The sequence below is a fragment of the Leuciscus leuciscus genome, assembly GCF_965113295.1.
Source record: "Leuciscus leuciscus genome assembly, chromosome: 21".
Classification (NCBI taxonomy): Eukaryota; Metazoa; Chordata; class Actinopteri; order Cypriniformes; family Leuciscidae; genus Leuciscus; species Leuciscus leuciscus.
In genome coordinates, this window is record NC_138745.1 from 20481104 (window position 1) to 20505454 (window position 24351).

The 24351-nt window shown below is 37.4% G+C and overlaps 1 protein-coding gene across 1 annotated transcript in view; it reads left to right on the forward strand.

The window, feature by feature from the left end:
• Positions 1–2746: 2746 nt before the first annotated feature.
• The window catches only part of shisa8b (shisa family member 8b), a 32566-nt gene continuing 10961 nt past the window's right edge, over positions 2747–24351 (forward strand). The window contains exons 1-3 of the mRNA XM_082151163.1: positions 2747–3500; positions 14959–15080; positions 23371–23493. Of these exons, the coding sequence (XP_082007289.1) occupies positions 2941–3500; positions 14959–15080; positions 23371–23493 (805 nt within the window). The 5' untranslated portion in view covers positions 2747–2940. The remainder of the gene's footprint in view (positions 3501–14958; positions 15081–23370; positions 23494–24351) is intronic.

Consider the following 24351-nt stretch of genomic DNA (forward strand, 5'->3'; position numbering starts at 1 on the left):
ACATTCTACACTAAGGACTGCTTACCAAGAAGGCTCAAAAAAGAGCCTGACGACTCGATACTGCTATCCAAGAGGAGCTCTTGGGGCAGAGGCCTTAGCAGGACGAATCTCTAAAGCGAGAGAAAGCCTAGCAACGCCCACCTTCACTACAGTTCCACCAAGGAGACTCACAGAGAGCCATACCACTCAATGTCACTATCTATAGTGGAATGATGCTGAAGTCAGAACAAGCTCATTACAGGGAGCAGAAAACCTTGCCAAATGTCTTTGTAAGATCTCAAGACTCAAGACACTTCCGAAGGTGCCTTATAACAAAGAAGGGTTCACAAACTGGGGCAAAAAACTCACTTCCTGTCAGGTTCTCGAGATCGAAAGAGCTCATTCCAGGGACTGGAGTAGCCTGCTTCACAACCTGACTCAAGGGGAGGGTTCTGCTCTTCAGTCAAACCTGAGGAAAAAAACGGGCTCTCTAGACTCCAACTTTCACGAAGGAGCCTACAACTAGGAAGGGTTTGCAAAATAGTGCAAAAAAACACTTGCCCATGAGTGTATCTTCGTCTATGACTCCTCAAGAAGCTTCCTCACTCCTCGTTCCTCGCCTCCTCATGGTGCAACTAGATCGGTTTCCGGGTCACGGGCTGGAGGATGGAGGAGCGAGGAAATGAGGAAGCATAATTTGAGTATTGAGAAGCACCCATGGTCTTCACATGTACATAAACAAACAGATTCTTAAGACAAAATAAATTGTTGACGTGATAGTCATAGGCTGTCGCCGGCCAATGTTATTCTCGCGTTCAGACACCAGTCAGGCTGGAGGCGTTCCCCAAAGCATCCTAGGATGCAGTGCGAGTTCCCATTCAAAAGGGAAACACTTTACTTACAGACCAAAATCTAGTCTCTGCTAGACAGTAGGACTGCACGATTAATCGAAATAAAACTGCACACTATTTGGCACAGGTTGCGATTATTTTATGTGCAGCTTGTCAGTGCAGCATGGCTCTGTGATCAGCAGTAAATGCTGCTCCATTTGAAAGCCAGTGGGCGCTCTCACGCAGACACGCCAAATATGCCCAAATAAATAGATAACGCAGGTCATTCCAGGAAATCCCTATGGTCATCATACTATTGCTGTAGCTGAATAAACAGAAGATTGAAATGCTTGGATTGATTTATTAAATGTTGTCTTTTGTTGGACAAGAGGTTCATAAATGCTTCTTATGTTTGGAAAGATGTATGGCGCGTGTCGCTTTTTCAAATGCAGTTATGAGCAACTCAAACTCGCAGTGCTTTCAGATGGAACAGCATTTACTACTGATCAGAGAGCAGTACGTCCCTGACAAGCTGCACATAAAAAAATATCGCAGCCTTTGCGATTTCATAATCGAAATAAGTCAAATTGGTTTAAACGTGATTTCATGTTAATTGTGATTAATCTTGCAGCCCTACTAGACGGGATGGTTGAGACATCCAGAACAGGCTGTTCAAATGAACTTTATAAATGGTGAGATCAGACTGCTGCAAAACCAATTGATATATCATATAAAATACGTTATAATATAAATTGTTTACAATAAGATAATAATTTATAATTAAATATTTATTTTCCAATTTTGCATGTTCTTCACTCTCAATTGGAAAAACAAAAACAAAATTTTTCTTCAGTATCTATAAAAGCCTGTGAACTAAACCCTTCAGTAGTGTACTGTTATTACGATTCGTCTAGGGTTAATCGTAACAAAAGAATAAAATAAATAAACATGTCTCCCACGCCCAGTCGTCAGACCCAAAACCATAGTGGAGGGGGACTGGGCGTGGGAGACATGTTTATTTATTTTATTCTTTTGTTACGATTAACCCTAGACGAATCGTAATAAATGGAGAGGAGCCAGGAGAAGTGCGACCGGCCCGGAATCGCAACAACTCCCCCTCTGGAAACGGAAGCACGGTCTTAAACCCACGTAAAGGGGTGGAGCCAGCTCACAGCTAATCATCGTAATCCTAAAACAAAGCAGCAAAATAAGCACACACACAAAAAATAACAATAACAAAATAAATACAAATACAAACAATATACAAACTCAAAACATTATACGAAATTACATAATTCCGTAACAACTGTCTCCTCTCCTTTCACACTATAACCAGCAGCTGGATGGAAAATCTCCCTCCCTCTCTCTCTCTCTCTCTCTCTCTTTCTCTCTCTCTCTGATATGCTGAGAACAGAAGGGAGGAGTTTTCATTTAAATCCTGAACTGTTGCCTTTCACAAGGCTCAGAGACAGCACTCTGAGTGGATCGCTGTGGATTAAAACACCTGTCTGTGGGTTCACTCGCTCCACTGGAAAGGATTTTTTTATGGCAAATTACTGCGACTGCTTGTTTACAGAGGTGAAAAGAAAACTGAAAAGGAAGTACTGGTGAGCACTGAGAACAAGTGTTGAACTACAATGGGAAAAAGAAAATGAGACGCATATCTGGACAGGACCAGGGCCAAGTATTTATTTTCTCTCTGAAAGTACAAAGGTAATGCAGTTGCAATTAAAGAAACTAATATTTTATTCCACTTTTCAGTAACTATTTTATACCACTTTTCAGTAACTATTTCCTTTTTAATTGTCGAAGGAATACTTTTTTTCCTGTTAACAGTGCATTTTTTTATTTAATTGAAACAATTCTGAAATAAACACATTTATTAATTTGTAAAAATAAAAACCTAAACAAATGAATATTCTAAACATTCTAAAAACACAATTTTAAATAGTAAAAAAAAAAAAAAAACTTTTGAAACTCTAAATTATTTGAAATATTCTTAACTATATCTAGTTGTATGACAATAAAAGTCATTCAACACTTTCAAGAATTCTTCTTTTAACAATCATTTCTTGGGTCTCTTCACTCTCAAAGTGAGGTAAATCGTTGAGTGCAGTGTGTTGGGTGAAGCATGGCTGGAAATAGTTTTTTACTTCATCTTCTGCTCACTGCCATTCTGGGACGGGCCACTAAAGCACAGGACGAGACTTCTACTGATATGGACATCCAAACAGCCAATCAGACCTTAGATCCTTTGTTGATTTCTGTGACATCAGAGGGGTCTCCAACTTTGACCACACCTGGAGAGGTGGAGGACAATACTGTGCCGTCCACTGGCACCCGTTGCCAGGGTTACTACGATGTGATGGGCCAGTGGGACCCTCCCTTTAATTGTAACGCAGGTATCTTCTTGTACTGTTGCGGCACCTGTTACTACCGGTTCTGCTGCCAGTTCCGTCAGCAGCGACTGGATCAGACCTCCTGCTCCAACTATGATACTCCCATTTGGGCCAACACTGGAAAACCTGTGGCCACCAACACTGAGGTGCAGCCAGACCATGAGCGGGATCGAACTCACATGATTGTGTACATCATCTGTGGTGTGGTGGCCATCATGGTCCTGGTGGGAATCTTCACAAAATTGGGGCTGGAGAAGAGCCGAGGAGGCCAGAACGATCTCAGTAACTCCAGGTGAGTAGAAATTGTTTTGTTTTTTAAACAAAATATAGTGAGCTGCTCTACATCCTAAATAAAATTGTACCCCCATAAGGGACTAATCTGAAATGGTCCAGTAACTACACGCTCCAAAAATAGTGCTCTCTTAATTAAACAAATGGGTGACTACTCACAATTGATTCCAACAGAGCTTACCGCTAAACTTGGTTACCGCTAACCATAACAATACTATAAAAAGCACACATTATGTAAAATAGTCATTTAATATTTTTTGTGTTTTTATAACTGATATTTCTTGGACATTTTCACAATTCATTCTAGGACACCTTTGTGAAAAAGAAGTAGCCTACACTTTAGCATGCTTTTAAAAAGAGTGCTTGTAATGGAGCAGCTGAAATTATATACTTTAAAAGGATATACTTAAGTGCGAAAGTAATGTTATTTACAATTAAATTGAAATGTATTATAGTTGAAAGTTATAGTTATAAATTGAAATTAAATGCAATTAGTTGAACTTAAGAGTGCTTTTTGACCCACTTAAGTAAGACGTAAGTATATCTTTAAGGCCTGGTTTCACAGACAGGGCTTAGATTAAGCCAGGATTAGATCTTAGTTCAATTAGGAAATGTAACTAGCTTTAATAAACATGTCTTAGAAAAAAACATTACTAGTGTGCATCTTGAGACAAAACAATGGCACTGACATTTAAGATATGTCAGTTCAAGTTGCTTTTAGTTAAAACAGCTTATACATGCATTTTAGTCTGGAGCTAGGCTTAAAACATAATGATTTAAAATGTACTGTAAAGTAAAAAAAATTATTTGACATTCTTAAAAAGTGATTTTTTAAATAATGTGTATTAAAGGTGCATTAAGCAACTTTTTCATGTTAAAAATACCCGTTTTCTAACCCATACATGCTTAAACAATTGCCTGATGGGCTGAATGAGCCCTTCTCTGATCACTGAGATTGTCTCTATAATCCTGTAAAGTAAAATAAATAAGAGGGATTCGGGCCGGAATTTTAGACTGGGCGTGACGTCATGCGCGTTCACGGCACGCTCACCTGGCTGTCTGGCAGGTTTGTGTATTCGCCGCCATTCTCCGTAGAAGATGGATTCTAAGAGACCGGCTTGTAGTTCATTTCAAACACCAACGCAAACTCCACGTAAGATAAAAAAAAAGAAAACTTTTGTCCGTGAGCGTGCACACTTCTGGCTGCAGTTTCGCTTGCCGCCAGAGGGGGCATAGTTCTGCAAAAACTCAGAGACTTGCGCAATGCACCTTTAAGTGTGTTAGCAACTTTGTGAAGAGTACACTTTTTTTAATAAGTTTTTAAATATATATATACTTCTAAGATTTGAAATATATGCACATTCAATGCATTTCTAGTAGTTTACTTCTTTTTCTTCTCCGCAAACAATAAATGTGAGGTTGTCTTAGATTTTGGGTTAAAGATGGTATCTTAAAGCACCATAAGAATACTGCCGACACTAAAAACTAAGGTTCTTTATTGGCATATTGTCACATTTTGGTTTTGTCATTGTCATGTTTCTGTGTCTTGTCATATGATTCCCTGTTTGTCATGTGATCCTGCCATGTGTCTTGTCATTGGTCAATTGTCTTATCATTGTTCACAGGTGTCCCTTGTCTTGTAATTAGTCTGTGTATTTAAGCCCTCATGTTTGCCATGTGTCTTGGTCAAGGATTGTTTCCTGTGACCAATGTTGGTTAAGTTTATGTCCGCCGTGCCGTGCCGTGCCGTGCCGTGCCGTGCCGTGCCGTGCCGTGCCGTGCCGTGCCGTGCCGTGCCGTTCCGTTTAATATTTAATCTTGTTTTGTTTAAATAATTACTGCACTTGGGTTCTCTACTATACTTGCCTCCAGTGGATCTATTACACATATATGGTTCCATGATGATCCGGTAACATCCATTGAACATTTCCATTGCACAAAAGGTTTTTATAGTGGAATATTTTATTAAAATGTTCTTCACACTAAGAAAGTTCACTGAAAGGTTCTATGATGTTTTTTCTATGGCATCACTGTAAAACTCCCCTTGTGGGACCATTTTTATGCACCTTTTTTAATAGCCTTTGTGCCAGAAGCAGACATATGTTTTTAAAATGCTGTCTAGTCAGACCGCTCACTAGGTTTTGTAACAGAGCTAAAGACTCAGAGAAGTCGGTATGTTTTTATGTTAAAAGTGCTAATTGTATGTTCGTAATATTACGTTCAGAGTGTGTTGGTAAGCCAAAGATATTTTGGTCTAGGATATTTTGGCCAGTCTTAACATCTGTTTCATACACAGCAAAGTAGTGCAGGATAAAGCCAAGACTAAAGCCATTAATATGTAAGCTGCTTTTCTGAATTTAACAATCATATGTACAAGAAAAGAGTTGAAGAAAATTTTCTAAGTATTGTCCTAGGGTTATTTTAATATTCATGCCATCGATGCATTAAAAAGCTTACCCCATTCAACTAGAATATTTTTTCTTATGTCTCAATTTCCTCCACATGTCAAATCAAACCTTTTGTTCTCATCGTTCTAAATATTCAAAATCCCTTTATTAATATCAAATTACCTGTCATGAGCAATAAAACAAAATACAGACAATTTATAATTCTCTCAGGATTCTGCCGCAACTCAATTTTAGACATGAAATGACCCAATAATGCGAACAGCCCTATCTAGATGAACACATGCGGAGGACGAAAAATATTCATCTGAAGATTAGCATTTTTCTGAGGTTAACACCTCTCCAAGATTTCCTACACGCTAAAAACTGCACACCAGATTAACTCTTCTTACAAGATTAAGAGTTCTCTTGAGATTAACACTCTGCTTTAAGATTAAACCAACTTCTCTACAGATTAACTCTTTTTGATGCTACTGCTGCTCTAGACATCTAACTTATACATATCCATTCACACCATTAAAAAGAACCACAAACAATTGCTCAGATGTTGAATTGGGCTCCTAAATAATTTCCCACTTTCATTTTCAGCCATGCCTTAAAGTGCCCCTATTATGATTAAGAGGTTCTTAATTTTGTTTTGGAGGTCTCCTACAATAGGGACAAAAACACTTTATTCATAATATATTGCTGCATCACCTCATTTCTTACAGAGTCTGAAATGGTTCAATAAAGGATTCGGTCTCTCTAAACCTCGCTTTCCGAGAGCCTACTCTTCTCCGATTGGTCAAATAACCCAGTCTGTTGTGATTGGTCTACCGCTTACAGCTCATGTCAGAAATTATACGCCCATTTCCATATCTGAATTTTAGCTCTTGATCTTCCTCAGCACTTGTGATAAGAACAGCAATGATGGCATCTGTTTTACTATATCAATTCAAGACATATTATAAGTGCATGCAAAGTGGATTTACAGCACAGTGCAGAAAACAGCGTCTTCTCAATATGTCGAAAACGCACCAAACTCTTCCAGGCCTCAGCTACTACAATGTTTGAAGTAGATGCTGTTCACAGTCAGCCAATGAAGACCATTTTTTATAAACCTACAAAGGTTTGTGCTGGAAGGAAGACTGGAATTACTTTCATTTGGGAGATAAACTTCATTTATCGTGCAACTTTGCAGACCTTTTACATTTATAAACAGCTATATTAAAAGGTATAATATTTGAAAAAGCATAATAGAGGCACTTTTATATTTGAATGTTATATGTCAAATTCCCTGAAAATCTCTAACCCTTAATTAATCGTGGAAGAGGAAAGCAGTATTTATCAATCAGGCTAAACTTATAAAATCCATACTTTGATCATAGTTTTGTTATGTAAGCACAGAAATGGCCTATATTCCTATAAATGTGTATCATTGCTGAACAATGAAGGACATACTAAATCATTGGGGACAAAATAATATAGACCACAGAGAATGTGAGTCATGATAATGTGAGACATAATGCACTGTGGATTCCAGCAGTGATACTGAAATCCATGATTCAGATCACATCTTAAGCAGCTTGCCGAGACCAAAGGCAAGATTCTGAACCATACAATATCCCATCCACAGTTAAAGGAATGGAATCAGCATGCTGGGCAGAGTATTCCACCATACGGGTGTCCGGAGGGGCTGAGATCTTTGAGATATCACATTTACATAATGTGAGACCTTCTGGATCAGAAGAGGGCACATCATTTTGAGTCAGACTTAACCTAAAAATCGTTTCTTTAAGTATTGTAGACAAAAAAAAAAAGTGTTTAAAATAACCACACATTCACATTCCAATCACACCTTCACAGATCATTTGCTTAAAACTCAAGTCTCACAGTCAAGGGCAATTGCATGTGTCTACTTGCATGCCCTCAAAGGCAATTTGGAAAACTGAGAAAAAATATTTTTCGAAATGTGTTAACAGTAATAAGTAAATTTACATATTGTCTTGTGGAGTTTTCCCTCGCCATTGTCACCTTTATCTTGTCTAATAGTTGTATGGCACTATTTTCTATACAGCTTATTTGCAGTGATATTATGAAAAGCGCTAAACAAAGGAATCTGAATTGAATTTAAAATAATTTAAACATTTAAAGCATCACATTTAAAAATGGTTATATAATAATAATAATACATTTAATTTATATTGCGCTTTTCTTGTACCCAAAGCATATGTTGTATTATAGGCAAAAAAAGTATAATTCAGTTGTCATCATAATTAAACTCTACTGTATTTATTACTATTCATTCATGAACGTATTGCCTTTGTTTGCAATTACATTATATCTCCATATCTGGGGTGTCCTTAACATTAAAAAGTCAGAAAACCCCATGACCTGTAAAAATGAAGTCCCTGACTATGAGACTATAATGCAAAGGAAATGTACTGACACATTCAAATCAGAGCTCGTATATGTGAGTCTCTGTAAAAACTGTTTGTCTGCAGATAAATTCAGGTTTACTTTTTGAAAAATGGAAGGAGAGAAGGACAAAGTCAGAGGAGAGATCAAGCTGAATTATTCTCCTCCAGCTCCCCCTCTCCACCTTTAAACCCCTGAGCTTTAACCTGTGTCTTTCCTGTGGCTCCAAACTGTCTGAACTCAATTGACATGAATGAGATGTGGCTGTTCGTAGCTGTGTTTGTGTGTTAATGTGTATGTACAAGTGTGTCTTTGCGTCTCTCTTATTCTGAAGACGTCTCTCTCGCATGGTTGAGTCTTAGTGGGTGTGCACTGACATTTGCGTCCTCCTGGCCCCCCCCGCCTCTCTCTCATCTCCATCGTGACTTCAAGGCCCTCCTGTTCCTCTGAGGCTAAAGTGAGGGTCTATGATCTCTGACAAACTACTCATTACCGCTTTCTTTGGGCTTTTCTCTATCTCTAAATTTGCCCTCTGGGTGACATGATGATCTAATGCAAAACTTTCTGACTCTTACAATAGAAATATCTAACCACATTTCTTGTAAAAGCTGGAAAACCTCAGGGAGGGGGGTCACCTAATTTAGTGGTAGTTGTTTAGAGTAAAAGGATAAAGAGGAACAATTTCACAACCCTACTCCATTACACTTGAGACGCAAAGATAGAGAGAGGATGACAAAAGGGCAACCAGGACAGGACCAACTACCGTAAATTGGCATTGCGAAACAGGCATACATTTCTAATGCTTTGGCAATGTAACATTTTTACCATGTCAATGAAATTGTCAAAAAGAAAGAGTAAAAATGTTTTTACCAAAGTAAGAAATATCACTATGAATAATTCCCTAAACTTCTGCTGCAAGTATAATAGAAATAGTGTGCAAATTATTTCACATTAAACTGCACATTAAGTAAATGACATGAGGGGCTATTGGGATGGCACAATGTGAATCTGACTAATTGGTTTTCTGCGGGTTACACATCATAAGAGTAATTCAGTTCTACATAGCATTAAGCGAGGCGAAGCTGTTCCTCCCGCAATATAATTAGATATGGCATTCTAAGAATAATTGCTGATAAAATCACTCAACACAGATCCAAAGATACAGAACCCTGTTCAGGATAAAACACCGCGGCACAGAGGAAATGTGACAGGGCCGCATGTACAAGCTCTCATAGGAATGACTGCGCTGCAACCGGTTATATTACTACACTAAATTATGTAGTAATGATTATTACAATTAAGTGAGACAACCATACTAATTATTCATTTGAATCAAAAAGACATTGTTCTGTAATTTGTGTTAGTTGGGTATATCAGCTCTTTATTAAAAGGGTGAACCTCTTTAGGCTCCCATTGTTTTGTACTGATATCTATGTATGCCAAAGAATTGTAATAAAGCCAAACAAATTTCAGTTCGTTAGGGTTAGGTCATATTCACTAACAGCTTGCAGCAATGCAAACCCTCTTTTGGCGTTAAAAAATACTGTCAGGATTTTTTTTTAAAAAGTGAAAAATGGGAACTGAAAAAGCGTCGACAGGGTTATTTTGTGGCTGACCTTATTTCATATGCATTTGTAGGAGTTTCCCTTCCAGACACAAAATTTATGGGATGAGAGTATTTAAATGAATCATGCAAGGTGATTTACTAAGGTTTGCGCTAGTCAATTTACTGGTATTTGCGGAATTATTTAATGCAAAAACTCAGAACTCAGACATGTGCAACAACCAATCTTTTATACTACAAGTAATAGAACATGATTGGTTAGATGTGAAGGCAATAAGTGACGTAACAACTGAGTCTTCCTGGCAGAATTTACACTAGAGTTTTAATTTCTGCTTGTTTGCAACCCTATGCTAATTTACTCTTGGTAGATTACGTTGGTCATTATGGAAATGATCCTGTCTTCTTTAATTTGCATGTCGTCATTAGATCAAGCGCAGAACTTTCCACTCCCATCTGCACTTTCATGGAATTGCACTCTCACGCTAATTTGCCCTGTTTAGTAATTCTGGCCTATAGTGTATATGATACTTTTAAGTAGAAAAATAACCCTTTTACACATTATTATTTGCCTTACAACCACTATCTGCCATTCAAATAGCACATAAATGTCCATACCAGCTAGTTGTTGGCTTCTTTACAAAGCAAACCCTGAGGCAGTTTGTAAGAAACAAATGCACCATTATCTGCAATAGGAACAGAATGAGGATTTAGTGACTGAGGCTACGTCTACATAAATATAAATTCGACGCAGTCTCAGTGTAGACGGAAGGCCAAAACGGAGAGAAAAATATGCGTTTTCAAAAGAAAAATAGTGTGGACAAGGCCTGAGAGAGACAGAGAATGATACAAATTGGCCCTATTGTGATTGAACAATCATGTCAGATAGCACTGCTTCTGACCCAGCATGGTCGACTGCCAGAACTGAACCCCTCAGGAAGGACTCAGTGGCGCTATCCCAGGATGCCCTTTTTATCAGATCTCCTACACTGTTTACGAGACACTGGCCCATACTTTTATTCTAAACATACTAGTCTGTGTTGTGGGAGAAATAAATGTGTGTCACTCTCTGCAACTCATATTCAGTGTGTGAGTGAGACATCATGGCAGCGGGAGTCAGGATTGAGTCTGTATGCACCGAGGCAAAGGGTGAAAGCCCAGCAGGACGTCTAGCAAAGCTGGAGGCAATGACTTTAGACGTCTGAGCATTAGCATGGAACATCCTAAAAATCACCCTCAATGAGGACAATCATGTCGACATGAATGAAAACAACCACCAAAAGATTTTAAGTTGTTATCCCCTTAACAACATGAAAGCGCTAGCTGGTAATCACACAGCATTTGTCATATTCTCTTGATAAGAGAGACAGATAATAAGAAAAATCTAGAAAGGAAGGCTCACATACTGCAGGCAAACAGACAATATCTCAAAAGTCGCTTCAGAAGTCTATCTCGGAAGTCGAGTAAGTTCACTTGACGGCCATCTTGGTAAAACCACAGGTCAGCCATTTTTTATGTATGCAATACTAAAACAATTATGGGACCAATTTTTCCTTTCAGCTATTTTTTTTTTGTACACAGTCTAGGCATATAAATGGGATGGGTAAAGAATGGGTAAAGGACAAAATCTCTGAAATGTTTGTCAAGATTATGTTTCAGTAATATTTTTTATTTAATTATCAAATATATTTGATCAACTAACAAATGAACAATTAAATAGTATTAATTATATAATTTAAAGCTGTTATGCTATAGTTGTAACTAGTATTTCTACAGATCCCTCAAACAAACAAACAAATGAATCCCCTTTAAGTTGAATTATAATAATATATATAATTATATATAATAATATATATAATATATAATATGTATAATAATACATAATTATATATTATAGTATATTTGTTATCGAAATTATTCAACCTCCATTGCAAATCAGGTTTATTAGCAAGGTTTCAAAATTATTCAACCCCCTGAATAGAATCCCTCACAACAGCACAGAACTCCAAGACATACACCATTACTGACAAAAGCACAAGAAAAGTGCTCAAATCATAAGCCACATAAGTTTTGGGATTCTGTTCTGTGAAGCAATGAAACAAAACTGGAACTTTTCGGCCCTATGGATCACATCTGGAGGAAGAAGAATGAAGCATATCCTGAAAAGAACACTCTGCCTACAGTTAAGCATGCTTGTGACTCGGTGATGCTCTGGGGCTGCTTTGCATCCTCTGACACTGGAAACCTGCAGCATGTGGAAGGCAAGATGGATTCATTGAAGTATCAGGAAGTCCCAGGAGAAAACGTCATGCCGTCAGTGAGGAAGCTGAAGCTGAAGCTGAAACTTAAATTCCACCAAGGCTTGGTTGCAGATTCATAAGAATTCCTGGAAGATTCTACAGTCTACAGTGGCCATCACAGTCACCTGACTTGAACCCCATAGAAAATCTCTGGTGGGATTTGAAGAAGGTGGTTGCAGACTGCAAACCCAAGAATATTTCTGAACTGGAGGCCATTGCTCATGAGGAATGGACTAAGATTCCTCAGAAACGCTACCAGAAGCTGGTGTCTGGTTATACATCTCGTTTGCAGCAGGTCATAACAGCAAAAGGGTGTTCAACTAAGTACTAAAGATGCTTGCCATTGAGGGGTTGAATAATTCTGAGACTGCAGAAGTCATTAAACGTTGCATTTTCAGTTGAATTTGGCGAAACCACTTGAAATATTTGTTGTGTTGAGCTATTTCAATTACTTTTGTTGATTTGTTCATTGCAAACAGATGAAAATCTGTAAATTTTGCCAATAAACCACAAAACTTTTGCAAGCGAATGCAAAAACACTGAAATAAACATTTTCCTCACATCTTATATTTTTTCCCATGACCGTGTCCTCTTAGGGGTTCTGTATATTTCAAATGATACATTTATTTACTAACAACAATGGTGTCATATTTCGCTTCCATAGCTTAAACAAATTAAGTAAATGTGCATATAGAAAAAGCAAACTTGTGATCAGTTCTTAAAAGAGAGAACTTCAAATACTACAGCTGCCATATTGAGCATTACCATTTCTCACATTAACTCATATTCCGTATTTTCCCTTTATACTGCATCTGAGTCCACCCAAAAAGACCAAAAATGCTCAGGCACCCATATCATGGACAAATTGAGAAAGGAGAACAGCTGTCCATCATTGTCCTACCCAATGACTGATATATGTGAGCTCCCAAGAGAGACCTAGAACAAACAGATGATGTTTATCTTCTAGTTTGAGTTGAGTTTTACTCTCCTCAAGAGAATTCCAAAAACACTAGGATGGGATGCAAACGGAGATAGCACAGGAACGGCTGCTCCCATCCAATTGCACTGCTATCTGTTTCCCTGCTCCACTGCAAATGCTTGTTCTGTCTTCCCTGGAAGAAGTCATCACCAGGATGACTATATTCTCATGCCTTTCTGATGTGTTGTTTTTCTTAGGCCGTGGTGGCCTACTGCCACTGGCATCGGCCGGCCAAAGGCCAGTGCGCTTGTGCTTGACAATCACATTAGATCTCATCACAGTCCCTTGTTGGTTAAAGGGTGTTGGACAGAATTAGAGAGCTCACTAGAGATGCAAGTGGAGGCCGTAGGAAATAGAACAATAATGGAGTGTCAAGGATTTGAAGAACACAGCACCCAGGACACAGAGATGCAGGAAAGGGTTCGGGAACTCTAGGACAAAGCCAACATAACTGCAGTCCTGTGAATGCCAAGAGTTGTTAACTGCTTAGACATATTTATTGTTTAATGTGACTAGTGTAATGGATTTAAAGTGCATCCAGTGTGTAGAGAGAACATATTGAGTGTGAATTCATTGACTGCCTGCTACACAAACAGTCTGTTGACTGCCAGCAGATGCTAAATGACAGTATTGATAAAATATGACAATATGCTGATTGTCAGCCTCGGGACTCACAGCTCCAAACCACTAATGTTATACTGATATGCCCTGTCATAGCTACAGATCTTTACCCTTACTTTTTCAGCAAAACAGGGAAGGGATGTGGTTTTTATGGACAGGACTGCTCTGATTAAATGCCCTATGACAAAATGTCTGCAAAATGAGATACAATCATTTTCTGATCTCACCTTTTATATGAGATTAGAACATAAAGCACAAAATTTAATATTTCTGTCAGACTCATTGGTGCAGATGGTAGCGCACTTTTCCATGACACAAATATGCACTGTTGGCTCAAGGGAACTCGGGTTTGACTCCAGCCGGAGTCATGTTTTGATCTTTTTGTCCTATCTCTCCCCCCTACTTTCCTGTTACTCTAAACTGTCCAATGAGATAAAAAAAAATAAAAAAAATAAAACAATCTTTCAGTGGAGGGGCTCACAGATTAAATTAGTATAAATACACGACTGTTCAAAAGTTTGAGGTTAGAAAGATTATGTTTTACGAAAGAAAATAAACAAAAAATTAAGCAAGGACATTAAATTTATCAAAAGTGACAGTAAAGACTTTTTCATTGTTGTAAAAAATTATATTTCAAATAAATGCTGTTCTTTTAAATTTTACATTCATCAAAGAATCATGAAGAAAAAAAGTATCACAAGTCCAAAAAAAATATTAAGCAGCTCAGCAACATTGATAATAATAATAATAAATGTTTCTTGAGCACCAAATCAGCACATTAGAATGATTTCTGAAGGATCATGTGACACTGAAGACTGGAGTAATGATGCTGAAAATTCACCTTTGCCATCACAGGAATAAATCATATTTTAAAATATATTAAAACAATTATTTGAAATGATAATTTCACAATATTACTGTTTTACTGTATTTTTTTATCAAATAAATGCAGCCTTGGTGAGTGTTTATCAGACATTGACCCCAAACCCTTGAATTGTAGTGCATTTATAAATTTAAAAATAGAATTTGAATTGTACTTCCTAAAATTCAATTGGGAATTACAATTCTAGTTCCTGTTACCTCAAATCAAATATAAGAATTCAACGGTAAATATAAAAGCATTCTTGATTCAATCCTGAATGACATCCCTGTTGTATCTAATGTTTGGGTAAATGATTACTCTTGTCTCCTCACAGGACTCTGCAGGAGTTGCTGAAGCAGCCAGGAGGGGAGGTGAGTCCTGTGGATGGACCATTGAGCAGCACCACATCTGTCGGTGCAAATGGCATCTCTGCCAGGATGCTTCGCAGCCGCAGCGGTGAGATCACTTACATGTTCTCCCAACATGCAAAAAAAAAAAAAAAAACACTACTATAGATTCTGCATTTATGGATGCATCACTTTTGTACATGTCTGCTCACACAGCTTCCCAACGGGGTTCACTTCCCAAGAGTATTGCATGACAACGTACACTGTGAATTACTGACTTACAGCTGCTCACTTTCTGTTCTTGTTGATTGTTTGTTTATTGTTTAACGCCAGCTACCTTGGCTATATTTATGATGTGAAAAAAGTGAAAGACAAGTAAAAAATTAAAAGTTAATTAAAAAAAAATTGAGAAAATAAGAGAAAGTTTATCTTTGATAAAGATTCTAAAACTAAATCTGGTCTTCATTCTTCATACATTATTAAAAGTCTTTTCAGAGTCAACTGAAAAGAGTTCAAGCCATCACAGTCCATCAAAATATGCTTCAGCGATAAAAAGAAACAACAAATAAATAAAAACAATTATTTATTGAAACAACAATAAATAATGAAATAAGTGCATGAGTTTTTTGCCGGCTGGTTGATCAGGATGTTTTTCACTTATTCACAAGAGATCGGCATTTCTTCCCGACCCTTTCGATCAGAGAACGTGAAGCTTTGGGGGCTCTTAGTGAAGATGTTTCAATTGTGATCAAGCCTGCCGACAAAGGTGGTGCTGTTGTAATACAAGACAAAGATTCATATCGTAATGAAATTTTTAATCAACTCGGAGACCAGGAATTCTACTCCTCCCTGACTTGCGATCCCACGAGTCGCTTCTTTAATATGATAAAAAAAACTTTGATTGATGGCGAATCAGACAATTACATCACTAAGGAGGAATTTGACTTTTTATTACAAACTCATCCAGTACGACCGGTTTTTTACACCTTGCCGAAAATCCACAAAAAATGCGAGGGAACTATTCCAGGCCGTCCAATCGTGGCCGGTTGCCAATCCTTAACTGAGCCTATTTCTCAGTATGTAGACTGGCACATTAAGCCAATTGTCTGGACATTACCCTCATACTTAAGGGACACTACTGATTTTTTGAGTAAACTGATGAATGTCAATGTATCAGATGTTGATTTGTTATGCACTATGGATGTAACTAGCCTTTATACTAATATTCCACATGATTTAGGTTTATGTGCTTTAGAACATTATTTAAAATCTAGAGATGTTGATAAACCTCCTACAAAGTTCTTATGGGATTTGGCACATACAGTGCTGACCATGAACTATTTCAAATTTGAAAACGGTTTTTATCATCAAGTGAAAGGTACGGCGATGGGATCTCCATTTGCCCCTAATTATGCAAACTTGTTCATGGGCAAATTTGAAGCAGACTTTGTGTATTCTTCAAGTAACATTTTTCATCATTGTTTGAAGTGTTGGTTTCGATATATTGACGATGTGTTTTTTGTTTTTAGTGGAACAGTTGAAGAACTTAATCAATTTCACGAATTCTTAAATTCCAGAATTGACTCCATACGATTTTCATTGGAATACAGTATGTCTTCTATATCGTTTCTTGATGTTAAGGTTTTTAGATCTACTGGACAGACTCTTCAGACGACAGTATATCGTAAATCCACAGATAAGAATATTTTTTTACATTCTAAAAGTTATCACCCTCCATCTATGAAAAAAAGCCTCCCGTATAGTCAGTTTTTGCGTATAAGAAGGATTTGTAGTACTGATGAAGAATTTGAAAACCAGGTGAAAGTAGTATATAACCGGTTCCTTTCAAAAGGTTACGATAATATGAATCTCGACTTGAGTTTGGACAGGGTACGTGGTATTGAACGTGAATCACTTTTTAAGAAAAAAACAGTCATTTCAGATAATCGAGTTGTCTTATCTACGACATTTTCTCCCCTTTCGGGTAAGATCAAGTCAATAGTGAATAAACATTGGCATATTTTATCGAGTGACACACAGATCGGCCAGACTTTTCAAAACCCTCCGCTTTTTGCTTATAAGAGATCACGTAATTTGAGAGATATGCTGGTTAGAGCTGATTCTTACACTTCGCCTACCAATTGGCTTACAGCCCTTGATCCGGGCAATTTCCCTTGTAGGAGTTGCATTAATTGTAATGCGATGATTATGGGTAATTCCTTTTCACATCCACGGACCGGCAAGACATTCTCTGTGAGAGGGAGAATTACTTGCCGTACGTCCTTTGTTGTTTACTTGCTCAAATGCCCATGTGGGCTCTGTTATGTTGGTAAAACAAAAAGAGAGTTAAGAACAAGATTACACGAACACAAAAGTAACATACGCAATCATGATATCAAGTCACCCGTGGCGAGACATTTTAATGAGTTTGGACATGATATCTGTACTTTGAAATTTCAAGGCATTGAGTTAGTTAAACCTTTTCAACGGGGTGGAAATAGGGAGCGTTACCTTCTTCAGCGAGAGGCATTTTGGATTTATACACTTCAAACAGTATACCCTAATGGTTTAAATGAAGAATTGCCTTTGAATTGTTTTTTATGAAATCATGTTATTTGTCATTGAAATCATGTAAAAATGTATTTACCATGTATTCTGAAATTAATTTCTTTATACAGTTCAAATAGTATACCCTAATGGTCTAAATGAATTATTGCCTTTGAATTGTTTATGAAATCATGTAATTCGAAATTGTATAAATTGTTCATAAGGGTCACATGGACATTATATATGGTATGTTGTGTTATTCCTGGTGTTTCCACAATGTTGGTAACTTGATGCACCTGAAGGTGCTGATGATTTGCGGAATGAGGTTCACCTGCGATGTGTTTCTTTTAAAAAACAATCTTTTCGGTGATTTCTGGTACACACTGATGATGGCTTAGGCCGAAACGCGTCTGTGAGGGCATGGTAATAATAAATGTATGAAAATAGAACCTGAGAGTGCGGTTTTTCATCTTTACTTTCCTCATATACAATCAATGGCTGGTAACCAAATGGATGTAGGTTTGAATGTTGCAATGTCATGCAAACAAATCTCTGAGCTATCACAATTATGCCCTCAGTTTGAGCAAATCACATCTTATAAGGATATATAGTAAACCCAAAAATAAAAATTCTGACATGTACCCTGATATCGTTCCAAACCTTTATGACTTTCTTTATTCCATGGACAGCATTGGACCCCACTGACTTTCAAAAGCTCAAACATTAAAATAAATAAATAAGATATAAAAACTATATGAACATATATGTTTGTATATACACAATCTTTTTAATGGCTGATGAAAATTCAGCTTTGCCATTAAAATAAATAAATTGCATTATATTTTGTAATATTGCAATAATATATATATATATATATATATATATATATATACTGTATATATACAGGTGTATATATATATATAGAGAGAGAGAGAGAGAAAGAGAGAGAGAGAGAGAGAGAGAGAGAGAGAGAGAGAGAGAGAGAATATCTAGAAAAATGTGTCTATATATTTTTTAAATATGCATACTTTAATATATTACAGTAAAAAAATACTGCAATACAATGATTTATTCACAATTTCATTCATTAATCTTCAAATACTTCAGTCAGAATTATTTAGTAACGGGCATAAAATACTTTTATTGAGATTCACCCTCACCCTCATTAGAGTGAATGTTCCCGGGTGTGCATCTTGCCACTAGTGAGTTTGATCTAGATAAAGTGCCTCTCTCTCTCTGGTTGGTTTTCTCCCCCATAATTTCCATTTCTCCTCAAGAGCCAGAAGAAAATAAATCTAGAACCTCCTTTTCTTACTCATCTTTAAACACAAGCGAGGTCGATTGCACTGGGTGGATTTACACGGGCGTGAGACACAGCGGGCTTCAGACCTACAGTTGATGCGGGGTTTATGCTGATATCCAGCGTCTGTGCCAGGCTTAAGCGGCACACTTTCCTCTGCTCTTTATGAAAGGGATTTAAGTTTCGCTCCTAAGTGCTTAGAGGTTTAAGCGATGTGACTGTACACATCTCACTGCGTACTCTCTGCGTCCTCAGTAATAGTGTGAAGATTATAGTTCTTGTGCTGTTTTTGGTCTTGATCTGGGAAGGTGACATTTAATATCACGGTCAAAAGACATGTCTTCGCATTGGCTTTTATCTGGGGTTAAATTGGGAACATTACATGGCCACAGTGCCTGGGAAAATAAATGTGATAAGCACTAGATGGTTCAAGGGCCTGAGGCTGTGTAATCACAAGATGCCCGGAAAGAGATGTTGGATGTTGTGGCACCAATAGCATTATGTTGTATATGAGCTGAAGCTGAAGCAACAGCCCCTTTCATTTACAATCAACATGAAATCAAAATCAACCTTATTTACTTAACTGAAGCTGAAATTCCTGGCCCAATAGAGAACAATTCATCATAGGATGAAGAAAAAAGAAAAAGAGAAGTAAAACCTGCTATAATATCTATAGGAAGATATTTTGAAGAATGTCAGTAAACAAACAGTTGATGGACGCCATTGACTTCCATAGTATTTTTTTTTCCCGACTATGGAAGTCAATGGGGTCCATCAACTGTCTGGTTACCGACATTCTTCAAAATATCTTCTTTTGTGTTCAGCAGAAGAAAGAAATTCATACAGGTTTGGAACAACTTGAAGGTATTTCATTCAGGTCAGAGACAGGTCTTTCAGACAGAATTTTCATTTTTGGGTGAACCCACGATTGTATTCATATGCTTTCTTACCAAGATGCCCAAAGACACAAATATTGTATTTTCTGTAATTTTGCAAGATTCTGGCATAGGTAAAACACATCCACCCCATTTTCACCTTTGAAAAAAATTTAAACTTAAATAACAGGCATGAAGTCTAAACCTCAAGCTATCCAGTGAGCAGAGGTTAATATCAGGCATCAGAAAGTGTGTTTATATGAGCACATGTGCTATGGCATGACAGTGTCATACAACACAAAGACGAACGGTCCAATTTTAGACTTCCCCTTATGCAGTCCGCTCTTTAATTCTCTGCCTCTGGCATTTCAGGCTTTGTTTTTATATGCCACTACACACACACGCGCACTCACAAGGAGACATACCTCACACTAAAGCATCACAGACGTCTACATTGCTTCAGGACTAAGAACATACACAACAGGCCTTCAGTGGGAAATGGTGGCACTCCAGTGAAGAGCATGAACAATGACGCACAAATGCACAGATGCCACCCCGTCCCATATTAGTGCATCTCTGCTGCACATTCTCAATCCCCCATTCAATTCACATTGCCATCCCCAAATATGACAGGCAGGATGTTTACCTTTGAGTTTATATGGGCTTGAGAAGTCACTTTTGGGATCTCACTTTGTTTTGAGTTATACATTAGTCTGTCCCTGAAGCCAAAAAACCTCAGCTAAATGTTAACTCAGTTCACTTCATAACATTAACAAGTCGTAACATGGATGCTTTCGAAAAAGAATATAGTTAGAGGGATGGAATGGCTATAGGCTTCACCGAAACTTGTTGGCTGTTGAAAATAATTTGCATATTTTTTAAATATATATATTTTAAATATAATATATTTTACATTATGTTATCATATTTTTGCCCAAAAGAGTTGGCCATGCGGTATTTATGAGAACGGGTAGGAAAAATGTGTCTCTTAATTGTCTCCTAGGGCTCTGGTGGAGCATTAACCAATCGATTAATGGCCTAAGACACGAAACGAGCGGTTTGTGTGAGAAAACGAACAGTATTTATATAGTTGTTACCTCTTGTACACAGCCACGTCCAAGTGATCTGAGAGCGCGGGCGGGTATAGATATATACAATAGAAGTCACCTTGGCTACGGCAGTTCATTGGAACGAAACCGTAGCCAAGGCGACATCTAGTGTATATATCTATACCCGCCCGCGCTCTCAGATCACTTGGACATGGCTGTGTATAAGAGGTAACAACTATATAAATACTGTTCGTTTTCTCACACAAACCGCTCGTTTCGTGTCTTAGGCCATCAATGTGTACTTATGATGGGGAATTGTTTAATTTGAACGATGGGGAATTGTTTTAATTTGGACTCTGTGCATGCTCTTTGAGACAGTGACCATCGGCCTGCATTATATGACTGACAGACAAGAACGGTTTGACCTAAAAATATCAAAATTGAAACTACTGCGGAAAAAAAGACACCTACATCTTGGATGCCCTTGAGGTAAGCTAAAACATCCCAAAATTTAATTTCAAAGTGAACTATCCCTTTAAAGACCCTCTTTACGCGCGACCCTCATTTTTGCTAATGGCTCCTTTTAGGTGAAGGACTTTGATACCGATGCCATGCAAATTGATAGAACATAATTTATGAATCATATCCCCCAAATTGGCTAGTGTGGTGATATGCATTACCCGCCACAGTAGATTTGAACCCGCATTTGGCGGGTTGCCGGGTGTTCATTTTAAACCCTGTATATACACTATGTGCATGTTATTTGTCATTTTTAGTAGTTTTTTTATATTTCTAATTAGCTTTAATTTATTTAGAATTGAATTTAGTTTAGTAATTTTAGTACCTCAACTTCAACTTATATATCCATTAGTTGCAACACTTCTAATTTTAGTTTTTCATTTAATATTTACATTTTATTTTATTTCAGTTTTAGTTAACAACAACAACACTGGCTATTTAAAAAAAACACACACAAAAAAAAAAAACAGTTCATGGCACTTATGGGGAGATAGAGAAAAGGTTGTTTGTAAATCTGGTTATTATTTTTGATGACATATTTTTCCACAGCAACTAAATGTTTATCATACATTACATTTATAATTGTATTAGGGTCACATGGAAAGCAACAATGCAGTGCGCTTTAGGACCTTTAGGAATCTGAAAACTGTTCAGAAACTGCTTTTGAAATATGCTAAACCCCTCAGTACATAATGCACACAGCCCTAAAAATATTACATAATGTATCAAAAGCTGTTATTACCCCTCGGGACTTTCTTACAATGATTTTGACTTCAAAGGTCTAGTCAGAAATACCTAATGAATACATTAACTTGTACAGAGTACATCACCCTCGCTCATCTATCCCTCTCGCTCAATTAGATCACATATACTTAATCTTACGAACAGTCTGGTTTGATTTCTCTTTGTGATGCTTAAGCCTTGCATCCTGCTTTACCCCGACAAACCCTCTTCATTAGTTCCTCCCTTTACTCTTCATCATTATCAAACACAGCCGAGAGTGTCAAGAGAGCACATAGATAGTAAATGGTGGTTAATATCAGTGCTGATGTTGTATTATAATGTCCTTAGGGCATCACACTCTTAGTTAAGGTTTAGAAAAGAGACCTGGCGAGAAGCGTAAAACTTCCCTTAAACAACATAAAAGACAGCTAATCTACACCTGCAGAGACTAAAAAGCAGAGAATACCTTAAATGATCTTGAGCAAGCTTGGTTCAACCGATGTAATTTGCATGAAAATCAACATTAGAATTACCCAGACATGCCTTTGATGCACCATGATGACATCAGAACAGTCCCCGACAGAGTTTTTGGGTATACTTGTCTGAATTAACACACTGAAGGGTATACTGTTGGCTTTAATGCAACATTTATTTAAAGCATTAAAAACACATTACCACTTCTTGGAAATGCCATGATGATTTCAGAATGTGTAACACAGGTTTGCCCTAAAAGAACGGCTGTCCACATCTCTCAACACATCGCTCGTGTTAAATGAGATGTGACTAATGAGTAATGGAACAAACAGGAAAAAAGAAAGCAACATCTAACATTCATTAAATGCATCAATGTCCTTCCTGTGCCGTCACCCACAGCTTACAAAGAAAAATAGGTCATTCAGGCTGGAGCATCTGAACCACATTTCAATGGTCAATATAGGGTCACTGCATATAGAGCGGATTTAAATAGTTCTCTATTGCAGTTCAACAAAATGACTCAATCAACAGCATGTTTTCCCACTAACAGCAGCCTGCACATAACAGAGTAGTTTGTGCTTTTGAAAATAGATAAACTACTCATCAGCTATTACTCCAGTGTCCAGTGTCACATGATCCTTCAGAAAGTTTTATTATTGATGTTGAAAGCAGTTGTGCTGATTAATATTTCTGTGGAAATTGTGATATATATATATATATTTTTGATGTATAGAGTTCAAAAGAAAAAATGTACTTGAAATATAAATCTTATGTAACATTATGTCTTTACTGTTGCTTTTGATAATTGCTGAAATATTATTGACCTCAAACTTCATACTTTCATTTATGAAATATTGTACCCTCATATACAAACTTTTCATTTTAATGTTCTTCTATCCTTCTGTATTCCAGAACAGTACCATCTAAACAATGCCGGCTTCCCTTTTGGTACACCGGCCGGACTCTCTCATCCTCAAAGCAACCTCAGCATACCAGGCCTGGCGCTGAATAAGTACAACTCTCTGAAAGCAGTTGGTAAGAACAGTGACATGCTACTATGTGCACAAACATACTTTATTCACAGATGCTGAATTATTTAATGCTCTGATGGACGTCATAAACAACAGTCCCTGAGTTTGACTGAAAGAGTCAGCTTCTGTTGTGGTCACTGTCTTGACTTTTAAGTTGTTGTGTTTTCTGTTCCTATTGTTTCTCTGGTGTCCGTGTTGGATTTGTTGAAGTTTATTTTGTTATAAAACCTCACTCCTCATGGATCCAGCTGTGAGGATTAAGAGTCTCCGTCAAGGAGATCAAGGAGATCTGAAGGACTTTGTGACAGACTTTATAGTACTGGCTCATTTGGCCAAAATGGAGGTGATCCCTCTCATGATTTCATGATTTTTTTTAACAGGGGGAACCAATCAACAAAAGGACTACAAAGCCCAACACAGGAACTGAACATAGGCAGTGAACACAGAAACAATAGTAACAGAAAACACCACAACTTAAAATCCTAACACAAAACCAGTGAAACAAGACATGAATCATGACAGGACCACAGTTGGGGCACTTTACTCTGTCAGTCCCGATATTATTTAACATTCCAGTGCCGGTGGCTACACTTTTAGACTAACGTGTACATTCGAGTGTTTTGCCAGAATCCTCACTACACAAAAGGTGTTGCTTATCCACTGCCACACTAGATTTTTTGCCTCATCAGACCTTTATAATGGCTTAGTGTAAAGAGGTATAATGAGGGAAATTTAGTTTTATTTTCAATTCAGCTACAAATAATCTAGTTCTTTCAGGTAAAAGAGATGATTCCTATAAACATTCTCCCTTGTTTATTACATCTCATTCAAACATTTTGATGTTTTTATTGTTCACGATGCA